Below are 12,258 nucleotides of genomic sequence, written 5' to 3' on the forward strand. Positions count from 1 at the left end.
TTCAGGGAGTTTCTTGTAATATTTAAAGTATTTTTGAGCAATAGTTCCCAAGAACTATTGCTCAAAAATAGCCAGTTAGTTTGTATCCGACCATTTTCAGAGGGACGTAGTATTTTCTTTTGTTTATTAAACTACTTAACACTGACCTAGTGGCCCATCCCTAATTCAAGATATGGGCCACTCTTGTGTCTAGAACAAACAACTTAGCAAAGAATAGTGTATTTAGACAGCTTTTCACAAAATCACTTTACTTGTTCCCATTTTGGTGGTAGAATGAATAAAAATTCATTGCACCAAAAAGGTGATTTCCAGAGAGCTATTAGCTGGAAACTCAGTAAGTGGAGGACAAAAGAAGAAGTGTCAGGCTTAAAAAAATATCTGTCCTGCTCTCGAGAAATAGGAAAAAATACAGCAAGGACCTCATCAGAAGTGGTCTTAGTGGAAATGTGGCTGCTAAGGATCCAGGAGAGCGGTACAACACAGCTGTACGGGGGCTGCACTACAGTCAGTGTGATGGTGATGTTTAAAAATGGATGAAATTATGAACACAGAAAGGTGCCTTTACATCTTGATCCACCATGCAACACCATCTGTAGAGCCTCTAATTGATAATGGCTTCACTTTTCAGCATGGCAGTTGTCCCAGACACAGTGTGAGTGCAGTAAAAGCATAGCTGGATAGAAAAACACACAGTGGAGCACAATCAGCGTCACCAGAGGCCGAACCTCAGCATTACAGAGACACTTTGGGCTTTAAGAAGCCGGGAGAGAGTTCCTCCTTCACTTTTTAATTAAATTTGGATTTAAAGGAACATTTTTTCTGAACATTTTTGCAATGAGATGAAGGGTTTTCACCTTTCTCCCCTTCAGTCAGGAGAGATGAAATTCTTTTCAGTCCTTTTTCAACATGTTTCTGCAGGGTTGGTGATTATTGGTCTGAACAAGGACACGCCGAGCACTTGTGAATATGATTGGTCCTGGAAAGCAAGCGTTTAAAAACGAGTTGATGTAGTCTTAGATTCAGGAGACACCATTTATCTTCTTTAATCGTGTTCAATTTAAGGAACACAAATCAGGATATTTCAAGAGCACCAGTGGACTTGTGTAATTACCGATCCACCAGTGATGACCACAGACATGCTGTACACACCCTGCCCTGCCCAAAGACTTGCTCAACTCGTGCGGCATGTCTGTGTTTTGCATTATTTTCTGCCTGAACTAAGAAACTAAGAATGAGAGTAATATCCATAACATCAGGCTGCGATTGCACAAACACTGCTAACTCTGTTTTATGATTTATTTGGCCTCCTGGTAATGCCAGAACGCAAAATAATTAATGTTGTCTTACAGACGATATTAAATTTGGAGTTGATGGATGAGACTTTAAAGCGGCGTAATAACGCTGCCTTTCCTGCAAAGACTCGACTTCTGACCTTCTGCCTGGAGTCAGCGAGGTCAGCGCGTATTGGTCTGGTTAGTTTACGCTCTTCTTCAAACATCCGTTACAAATTACTGCGAGTGTGTGCGCGTGTGTGCGCATGTATGTGTATGTCTGTTGATGCTTGCATGAATGGGTGTAACTCTGCTGCCAGCACTGTCTTATCATAAATTACTGTCAGAGATAAACAATGGAAGTTTGGAGAAGGTTCCAAATGGGGCATCAGGAAATGCACGCTGCCTGGTCCCGTAAATACGAGTCTAAACAAACTGAGCCCTTTATATTTATTTAATAAATCAATAATATGTAGTTTGATGCGTTTAAATCAAAGTGGCATGATGGTTAACAAGAAGAAATGAAAAACATGTTTTGTTTCGACATTCAAAGCTTAGTCATACTGACAGTCATGAATATTCTTACCTGAAACCAAACGTTCTGTGCCCCGAAGCTGAAAGTTTACAGCTTCTGTCCAAACACTGTAAAACATCATATTTAGGTCTGTAAGCATGCATTTTTTCATCAACACTAAAATCTAAGTGCAGCTGAGTAAAACCTTTGACCACAACAGCAACAGAGGTCTAAGAAGTGTTTGCATTACTTCAGTTAGCTGTGGTTCAGTGAATCAGATGATGATGTGAACATGAGCGCATCACCCGTGAAACGTTTGTGTGCCCTTCTGTACAGCTGTAAACATGACTGATCTTAAACGTGTTTAGTCTCCAGTAACGCACATGGAAATAAATACGTAATAATTATTCACTTAATGATCCGTGTATATTTGGTTTTAGTAAACGCTTGGTGGACTCGTGCTTTTGCGTCAGCTGCATAACCTCCAAACACATATGACAGTTTATTAGTACACCCTTAGTCACCACAGCACACTGCTCTTTATCTGCACATCAACATGAAGGTCCTGACCCTGTGAGGGTCAGCAAAGCAAGCTTTGTTCAATGTCACATCTTAATGAAGCAAAGCGTGCACTCAGGAAAGCAGGATTAGGGGTTTAGTGAGATAACGTCAGGTTTAACCTCGGGTTTTGAGGGTTATGAAGGGTTACTCCTCGCTCAGCTCACCGTGATAACTCGTGCTCTAATCTTTCTGAAGACCAGGCATGCAAAACGATATACTAATACTGACCAGAAAATCTCTGGAAAATAGCTTAACTAGTCCCAGAAAATCTCAAGGACCTGGAAGGATAAATAGCGAAAGGCCTTTACGAGACCATATGAAGTTTCTCTTGTTCCCTCACAAACATCAGCAGCACTTCCTTTTTAAAAAAAGCTACAAGGCTTAATATATGAATGTAATCCTTAAACGGGGAACCTAAAAATTTATCCTGCATTATGCGTTTAACGTCTTTGGACTATCTTCATACTGTAGGTTGTAAAATATGTTAGTAATTTCACTCACTCACTCACTCACTCTTAGCTTGATGTGAAACATATCGAGCTTATTAGCAAGACTGTCGATATTTGCATAAGTGAAGTCATCAACGACAAAGACATCCTGTTAAAGTTGAGCTTATTTCATCGTGCAGACTCCAGGTCTGTGTTTATTGGTCCTCTGCTTTGAGGCAAAGACAGGAGAGTCATCAGATAACGTAGCTAACCCTAACCCTTCCAGCCTTTAAAGGCTGGCACATGTGCAGTGTGCTATGTGCACTACATATTTCATACAAAGTGCATGAATTTTGAACAGGTAAATGACAAAATTGCATGCAAAATGCTGCATTTTGTAAATATCTCTTACAGAGCCTCTCATCACAGCTTAAACCAAAGACTTTTATACTGAAGACAAGACGTATGACCACAAAACTAAAAGTCAGCGCCTGATAAAAATCTGCTGCTGTTAGCTGGGTCTGCTTACCTCACACTCCATGCTGGCAGTGGGCTCTCTTTTTAAACTACTGTGAGCAGTTGTCGTGTCTCTTTGTGTTTATTCTTGTGCACATCTCTGCTACATGTTGGTTTATTCATATGAACTTTCTGTTGTAACTTTGTTTTTGGCTGTTTTACGTTTTTTGTTGTCTTTTGTAGTTGTCTGTTCCGCCCTCATTGGTTTCACCTGCACGCAATCAGCTAGTCCGTCGTCCTGTTTACCCTCCAGTTCTCTGTGTGTCCCTCATATTTACCTTCCTGGATTCCCGTTTCATTTGTACCAGATTTTTGTTCTTTCCAGGACTTTTTGTAAGTTTTGTTTTTTTAATCAGCCTAGTATTAAAACTTACTGTGTCTGCATGTGGGTCCTCATTTTATTATCTCATAACAAATGCAGCTACTGAAAGACATGAAACACACCATCTGTCGCTCTGCTTCACCTAACAGGTACCGACCTTTGTGTTGGTTTATCTTTAATAAACGGGAACAGTCTGAGCGATTAAGGGGGAAATGCACAGACAGAAGACAAAAAGAGAAGCACAATGGTGTTTTTCTCTTATTTGCCTTTGCGGTAATTTAACAGTTTAACAGTTGCTGCAGGAAGGAGAAGATAAAATCTGTTAATAAGATTCAAAAACTGGGACAAAGGAATCAGGGCACGCCGGTCAGACGGTTCAGGCGTGACTTTGTGATGAATACCCCGAGAAACCAAACCGTTTAACATTACGCATCTGTGTTTGTGCGTCTGGGGACAACAATCCACTTCAGCATCTCGTAAAATGACCATCAGCTGGAGTCACCGTCTGAATGACCGCTGTGTCTATGAACGTGACTGACCACAGCGAGCTGTTCGCTGACTGGCCTTTGGTTGCTTTTGTCTCACTCACACACACACCCAGCAGATGAGAAGTGTGTTTTCCAAAGGTTATATAGTGAGCTTTTAACCCTGTAATCAGAACACGTCTTTTTGTCTAAATATTCTAGTCTGACATCATACAAAAGCACCCTCTCAATCAATGACTCTCTTTCTTCTGTCATATTTCAGTCCAATAAATACAAACTGATCACTGTGTGTGTGTGTGTGTGTGTGTGTGTGTGTGTGTGTGTGTGTGTGTGTGTGCGTGTGTGTGTGTGTGTGTGTGTGAGGAATATTTCTGGAGAATGATGCAAGCAGCACTCGATGTAAAAATGCACACACACACAGACACACAGTGGTTTAATGAGAAAAAGGTGCAAGCAGCACAATGGTGTTCAATGCTGCCAGACCACTGGTCCGTATCTCATACTCTCCCCTCCCCCAGCATCCCCCCTCTTTTAGTTCCACATCTGTTTCCCAAACTTTGGAAGGGGCCTTGAAGAGCACAATATCTGGGTCAGAGTAAACTGCTTCTTTGTGCATATGCATGTGTGGAAGTGTGCAATAAGGAGTGCACCACACACAAAACGTTGTCACACACCCTTTGAACCTGAACATGTGGAGAGTCTCAGGTGTGTGTGTGTGTGTGTGTGTGTGTGTGTGTGCAGGTTAACAGTTATTCTAAAATGGCTTGGATAAAAAGCAAAGATGGGACGTTATCATCAGCATCCTGTATTTTTCACTCTGTTGTATATAGCATTTGTATTCTATTTTTATCCTATTGTATATTTTATTCTATTTTATTCTACTGTATATAGTATTCTATTTTTATTCTATTCTGTACAGTTGTGTACTGTATTTATTCTTATTTTATTCTAATTGTCCTTCATAACTTTTGCACTGTCCACTTCCTGCTGTGACAAAACAAATTTCCCACGTGTGGGACTAATAAAGGTTATCTTATCTTATCTTATAAATCTTAGAGAAAGGGGGGTTAAAAGTGGGAAGAAAAGGAAGTTTAATTTCCGGTAGACAGCCTGCATAACTCACTGTGTGCATAGTTTTCCATTTTTCTCCATTTTATTCTTATAGAAGAATAAAGAATAAGTGTGTCGAGCACTTCTCCTTTGAACTGAAAGCTAAATCCAGATTCGGGCCGTCTTAAGTTTAACCTGATAACTTAATCCTCATTCTCCACGATCACAGTTTGAGCAGCAAATCATGAGGATTCATCCTTTTCTCACTTCTGTGAAGCGATAACTTTAAGGAGTGAGTAGAGTCTCAGTGTGGGATGGTCAGCACTGTCACGTCACATCAACAAGGTTTCCAGTTCAGACCTCCTGGTTGGCTCTGACAGCAGTTTGTAGGTCTGAAGCCATGTTTATTAGGTTAACTGGTGATTGTGGTGATTATGGTTAAAGTGTGTGTGTGTGTGTGTGTGTGTGTGTGTGTGTGTGTGTGTGTGTGTGTCTCTTCCACAATGTGTATATATGCTGCCACCTTTTGGACAAAACTACTATTACATTAAAAAAAAAAGATTGAACTCTTAATGAGTGAAATATTTTAATGGTCACAACGTGGACGAGAAACAACCCAATATGACAGAAAATAGAGTTAAAACACAGTTTACACCTACAAGTGTTAACAAAAGAGTGTTAAAGATTATTTTTAAATACATTTAAATGGTTTATGTGTAAAATACTGTACATATAGATACCAATAATATAGTTTCAAAGGTTATTTTAGTTTTTACTGAATAATTTTTATTATCTTTGAAAATTATGGATTTAGTTAAAAATGATGTGACGATGTAGACATAAAAAATAAATATTAAAAATAGTATTTACTTTTGTATTTTACAAATTGTATAAGCCAAACAACACAAGCACAAGTTAACAGACTGAGCTGGGACAAAAAGGGTTTTTCTGTTAGAATTCAACTTCAGGATTTAAATTAAAGCTGAAATGTGGTAAAATGTGTTAAAACAGTCTCCAGCATGAGTCCACATTCTTTAAAGGACACCTTCGGTCTTTGGCACATTTTCTCTGTTACTGCCTCTCAGCCTTCTTTCTTGGGATATTTTTCCTTGGCCAGTCTGACAAAGTCCTCAGCACTGTCCAGCAACACCAGGCGGTCCTGAGAGAAACATCAAGAAACACAAAAGTAGTTAAAGACTGTTTAGCAGACAGATGTAGTCGGAGGAAGAGGCACAACAACAAAACAGTAGAGATATGAGAGAAGAGGTGAAAGAAGAGTGAAGAACAGGGAGGGTAGAAAGTGAGAGGAACTGTAGTTTCATCTGATAAACAGGAGCTTCTTTGAATCTCTGAACATAACAGCAAAAATGCAGCCTAACAAGATTAACCTTATCAAGACAACATTCTGGGCCACTGGGCTGGGTGACGGTATAACGACTGCTATTTCTCTGCACAAATTATACAGCAAGCTTAAAAACAACTAGAGCTTAGCGAAAACACTGGACACATTATAGGAAACAAAATAAAAAGCAAGACAGGCAAGTAGATAAAGAAAAACTGTCAAATCGACACGTAAGCAAAATGTAATAAAAATGTTTTTAAAAAAAAGAACAGGATGAAAACTATATGATCATAATGCAAATAAGGATGCTGCAAACATGCAGGTCAATAAAGCCCAAACATAGAGTACTATACTACTCACAACTTTGCTACTGTGAACCTTTCCTTCTATTCTTGGTCAAGGAGAAGTTAAAAGCAGATGGTCTGAGTATCTAAGTGCGAGAGTGGAACTGTCATGGTGGGCTGTGTGGCAGGCAGGCAGGCAGGCAGGAAAAAGGACCCAAAATGCAGGACTCTGGGAGACAGGACTTGAACTCAAAACGCAGCTTTAATGCTGGAAAAACTCTCACAGAAACAAAACAAAGTAGAAACACTGGAACACGACAAACACACAGCTTGGAGAAAGTACAGAGAGACAGAGAGCACAGGAAAACACAGGGCTTATATACACAGGTAATCAGGGAATGGGCAACAGAGGGAGACACAGCTGAGAGAAATTAGGCTAACGAGACAGGGGAGAAGTAAAACTGAACACACTGACATGAGACATGAAGGTTCAAAGTGAAACAGGAAACCAGAAACAATTCACAAAACCACAAACTTGACACTGAGTGGTAGACAGAAAGAATATAACACATAAAACAGAGAAGAAGAATAACCCTTAATACAAAATCAAACCAGCACAACTCAAAAACCCGAACAAATCATAGCTTAGAAAAACACCAAAACAGAAACAGAAAAAGCTGGGTCAAAAATGACCCAGAACCGTGACAGGAATAAAGCAACTCCAAAGTAGATGCAGAGAAGTTCATTTCCCAGCTGCCAGCCCACACTTGGCTTTGAAAAAGCAATAAAAGGGCCTTAAAATCAGTTCTGCATTTGACAGGAAGCCAGTGCGGAAAGCTAGCAGCAGTGAAATGTTTACAGAGTCCTGCAGCAGCTGCAAACAACGCAGTGTGAACTGAGCAATATTCTGGAGTTGAGAAAAATGATGGACTTCAATTTAACAATGTTCAGAAAAAAGCTGAAAAAAGTAGCAGAATTTAATCTTGAATCACTCCACGATTCCTGAAATGAGCATCAAGGTTGGATGATACTGATCTCAAATGACCACATTATGGTTCTGAGAGGACCAGACAGGATCACCTCTGTCTTATAATCCTGCAACTGAAGAAAGAGGATGGACCCATTACCAGCAGTCACTGAAATTCAAAAGCAGATATATTTATATTTAGAGAAGTGTAAGGAGATGTGTACAGCAAATAGGGTCTCGAGGGGGTTTATATGTAAATGAAAACAGGCCCTAAATGGAACCTTGAGGTACTCCACGGGTGAAGAAGACAAGCTAACTAGGTCTAAATTCCAGCCATATGAAACTTACAGAAGAGCAGACTCTGTGTTATGACAATCAATGAAGCCTGAAAGTCCATACACCCATTTTCTGGGTACACCGTGAACAGATTTCCAGTCCATTTTTTACATGAATAGGAGCTTAGATCCATTCACCAGACTTTTTATTTTTAAAACAAATAAAAGATACTGCAGTGTCCAATACTTCCTTCGAAAATGTAGGAATAATGTCCAGGGACCAGGGGTTGACAATGTTATGTATGCGTGTTTGCGTGTACCATGATACAGAGGTATCGGTTCTGGTGTCCTGTTCCAGGAGGGAACAGAGAGGTGTGGTCCAGCAGCTGCGTCAACAGTTCAGTCGCTTTGTTAAGATGTTCTTCATCTCGACTGAATCGGCTCTGTTTGTTCACACACAGCAAGGCGTCCACCTCACACTGGTAACCTGCAGGGATCCAAAGAGATGAGCAGCGGAAAGAACAGGGAATTACACAGGCAGAGAAGAAAAGAGCGGAAACAACCGAAAACTCACCGAGCTGAAGCAGGATTTTCTTCCACCGAGCTCTGACCTCTCGTTTGGCATAGCGCAAGGTATGTATGTCATAATTCAACTTCTCCCATTCCTGTAGACAAACACAAAAACTTCCAAATTAAAATATACTAATGATGATGCAACTTACAACTGAGGGAAATGATATTTCTGCAGTGTATTCAATTTAAAAAAGCACAAATGTCAGCCTCATGAATCAGCCTGGAATCAGCAGAAAGTTATTTACCAGTCCACAAAACAGTCCACCCACACCTTCCACTTAAGAGCCCTCAGTTTCCCTCAGGCTTTATGAATCGCACATGTATGAATAACAAAATGAATGATGGCTGAATCCTGTTTAGTATTTTCATGACCACGGAGCCATTTTTACTTTTTGTTTCATCAGACGTTTACTTATTATTCTTTAGTGACCCAGTTTCCTTGTTGAAAGGTATATTTTATTTTATGGGTTTAATATTCAGCAGTTTGCTTTTTGGACGTTTTATTAGGAGCTTCTTGTGTTAAAGAGTTGTCTGGGTAAATTCTTTAAAATCATGTGTGATTTTTAACCTGCAGGCAAGTGTGTTTAATGTTAGAGTTGCTATCAGAGGACTGGAAACTGTAGAATCATTGTGGTATTTACTTTGCTTCAAACCCAACAGCCCACCTAGTTTGGTCAAAATGGGGGTCCCAGGTTTTGGAGACAGTATAGAGTGGTGGGGTGCTACACCCTCACAGTTCATTCATCTCTTGTTCCTGTTTTACTTTGGAGGTTAGTTGTGTCTTATTTCAGATCCCCCCTCTGTCTCTTTGTCTTGATTGTCTTCACCTGTTCCTCATTATCTAGTGTGCCATCCCAAATTTGTAGATTGGGCGGGACTATTTATACACATGTGTATAAATAGTCCCGCCTTCTTGTTGTAACATCGTCTGTGCTCTATCAGTGTAAGTTTCTGCCTTATGGGACTTTTTTGTGAAACACTTTTGCTGCTGTATGTTGGATTACATTTTTTTTTCTTTGTGATAAGCAGTAGGCGACTGAGTTAAAGAAATAAAAAGGGTTTAGCTATTAAAGCTGACTTCCGTTATTAACTCTGTCTCCCATGTTCTGCACTTTGGCTCCTCACACGATCCACACAGCCACTGTGTTTGTCTGGAAATTAGTTAAAATATTGTTAAAAGTCCACTCTTAAAAATTGAAAGTTGTCTTTAAATTATACAGAAAAAACAGATTTTAACTGTAAAGTATACAAAACACAAAGTTGACAGAGTGGTATGTCCTACTTCATCTTCTAGATAACCCCCCACCCATTCAGCCCCCACCACTGTGAGGGCTCTTTAATGTTTCAGGCCTGCTGAGTTTTTTTGTTTTTGTCCTAATATTAAAAGCAGTCCCGCAGCATGCTGAGAATTGTGCAGTGAATATTCTGTTTGACCGGCCTCCAAGCTAATGACCTACATCTCCATCAAGGAGTTCATTTATTTACACAATGTGCCCACTGTGTCCTGCAGCCTGACGTGTGCACTAAACTCAAACTCTCACTGAGCTGCGGTCCTGAAATTCTGAGAAAACAGCCTCTGTCCTGATGTGCTCCCTCTGCGCAGAAATGAAGCACGACTCAAAAGTTGAGAAAAAACAAACAAATAAACTTTGCTTGCTAATGTCCCCAAAAAACCCTGAAAAAATAAGGATACAAAATCAAAAGTAGAGACGTGCTGGGGTTTGTACATCCACCACCTCCAAACACAAGCACACTGACAAAGTTATTTTGATGGAGTCTAACTAACGAATAAACAGCAGTGATAGGCGCTGGGTGACTGAGTAAGTAAGGAGCACGCGGTCTCTGTGTGTCGTTTGTGTGTTTGTGTGTGTCGATGCTCAATCACTAATTGACCCGTGGTCACATTTGCTGAATAGCTGTTTTTAGACAGCTGCATTCTTTCTCATTTTCTGAGTGAGAGCAACAGCTTTTCCTCTGGCCTCGCACTTTCTCAGCTAATCTAATCTAACCAAAGGCTTTTATGCATATTCATAATTATTATGGCTTTTTTTCATTACTGAAACACTATGCTGTATCTGTGGCACTATTTCATATTATTGACATAAATCAGGCTTCTATGAAAGTCACCTGTGTGTCTGCCTTTTTTAGATTATTACATTAGAGAGCTCCAATGGAGAGCAGAAGGAAATTTTCTGACAGTATCCAGTCACGAGGAACTCCAGTTTGACCAGTAAATGTTGGGTTTGGGTTGGTTTTTTGGGGGGTTTTTTTTTTTTTTTGAAAGATTCCTGAAATTATTAATTAAAGCTGCATTCACTGGAATTTAGACATACCACGACGTCTTTTAAACTGCTGGAGAATACACACTAATATTAATAAAAAATACCCTATTATATAGTTTAATCTGATTATAGTTTAATCAGCCAAATGTTTATATAAGTAATATAGGTTTACAAGCTTAAGTGGCATATCCTGTGAGCAGATTGACTCCTATATGTTACACACCCAGATGAGAACAGATTGTTTTATAAATATGTGTTTTTTCCCAGTTTTGCGATAAACGCTGCTGTTTGAATATGTTTGTTTCTTCCCTCTAACAGCGTCTGTAGTGTACAGCATGTTTTCTGTCACCTCCGTAGCCTCGTCAGTCTGGTCTCTCATGCTGATGAAAGCCTGTAACTCTCGATCCAGTCCCTGACTGATGGGAGTGTTTTCGGCTCTGTCTGCGATGGCCCGCTGATCAGCGGTGCTCCTCTGGCTTTGCTGGTTGTTCCACTGACTCGTTTTTGAAGGTGGTGGTCCAAATATGTTCTTCTCCTCTGTCTCACTGTCACTAGACCCACTGGATAACTGCTCAGGTGGTCTGGAAGTGCTGTGCATTCTAGAGAGAAAGAAATAAAAGTAGGATACTGTAAATGTGTACTTTATTCCTCTTCTTATTTTAATATACTAAAGGGTGAAGAGTTGGGATTGTAACAGAGTTTCTCTAACCGCAAAATAGCATTCCTCTCTTCTTGGTTGTGTTTCAGATAGTGACAGCAGCAGATGGTAAACTTAGCTCCCATTGGCTCTTTCCAAAAGTTAAAAAAAAAAAATGGATATTGATCCTTCACAATAAAATCCCAAAACAGCCTTCAGTCAAAGATTTCTTCAAAAATCTCCAAAAAACCAAAACAAAAAGGGCACAAACTCCAAGCACGAGCCGATCCTGTTACGTGCTTCCTTCTGTCCTGGCCTGAATTCCCTCTCCCAGCCTGTCCGTCAATTACATTATCCACGTGAAAAAGAAACAGGGGAAAACAACAACACACACACAGGATAGTCCAGGGATGAATGGCACACTCAGTAAGTCCTGATGGTCCAGATTGCAGTGGCGAAGGCAGCAACACTTCAAAACTCACACTTCTTGAGTTTACTGCTCTGAAACTGGAAGTGTGATTTTTGTTATACTTAAATATGTGTCTCATTACATGAAGATAAGCAGAAAGAGGCCTTTTATACCGATGCTTTATTAATATCTGCTCTCACATCTCTCTAATACTCGAGTCTTCTGTTTGAAAGTCCTGTGTGATCATTCTGGAGCACAGCGCTGCAGTCTGGAAGGTTAAAGCTGTCCCTGGGACATTAAAACACAGTGAGAAGGATTTCTGACAGTGTGTTTCTCACCACA

At 40.0% G+C, this 12,258-nt stretch overlaps 1 protein-coding gene across 1 annotated transcript; it reads right to left on the reverse strand.

The window, feature by feature from the left end:
- Window positions 1–5,734: 5,734 nt before the first annotated feature.
- On the reverse strand, window positions 5,735–11,826 carry LOC134645243 (melanoregulin-like). The gene is made up of 5 exons (XM_063498615.1): window positions 11,580–11,826; window positions 11,220–11,469; window positions 8,590–8,680; window positions 8,336–8,502; window positions 5,735–6,306 (listed from the first exon to the last, which is right to left on the reverse strand). The coding sequence occupies exons 1-5, from the start codon at window positions 11,651–11,653 to the stop codon at window positions 6,229–6,231; spliced, it is 660 nt and encodes a 219-aa protein (XP_063354685.1). The 5' UTR covers window positions 11,654–11,826; the 3' UTR covers window positions 5,735–6,228.
- Between the last annotated feature and the right edge of the window lie 432 nt (window positions 11,827–12,258).

Source organism: Pelmatolapia mariae, linkage group LG16_19, assembly GCF_036321145.2.
Source record: "Pelmatolapia mariae isolate MD_Pm_ZW linkage group LG16_19, Pm_UMD_F_2, whole genome shotgun sequence".
Lineage (NCBI taxonomy): Eukaryota > Metazoa > Chordata > Actinopteri > Cichliformes > Cichlidae > Pelmatolapia > Pelmatolapia mariae.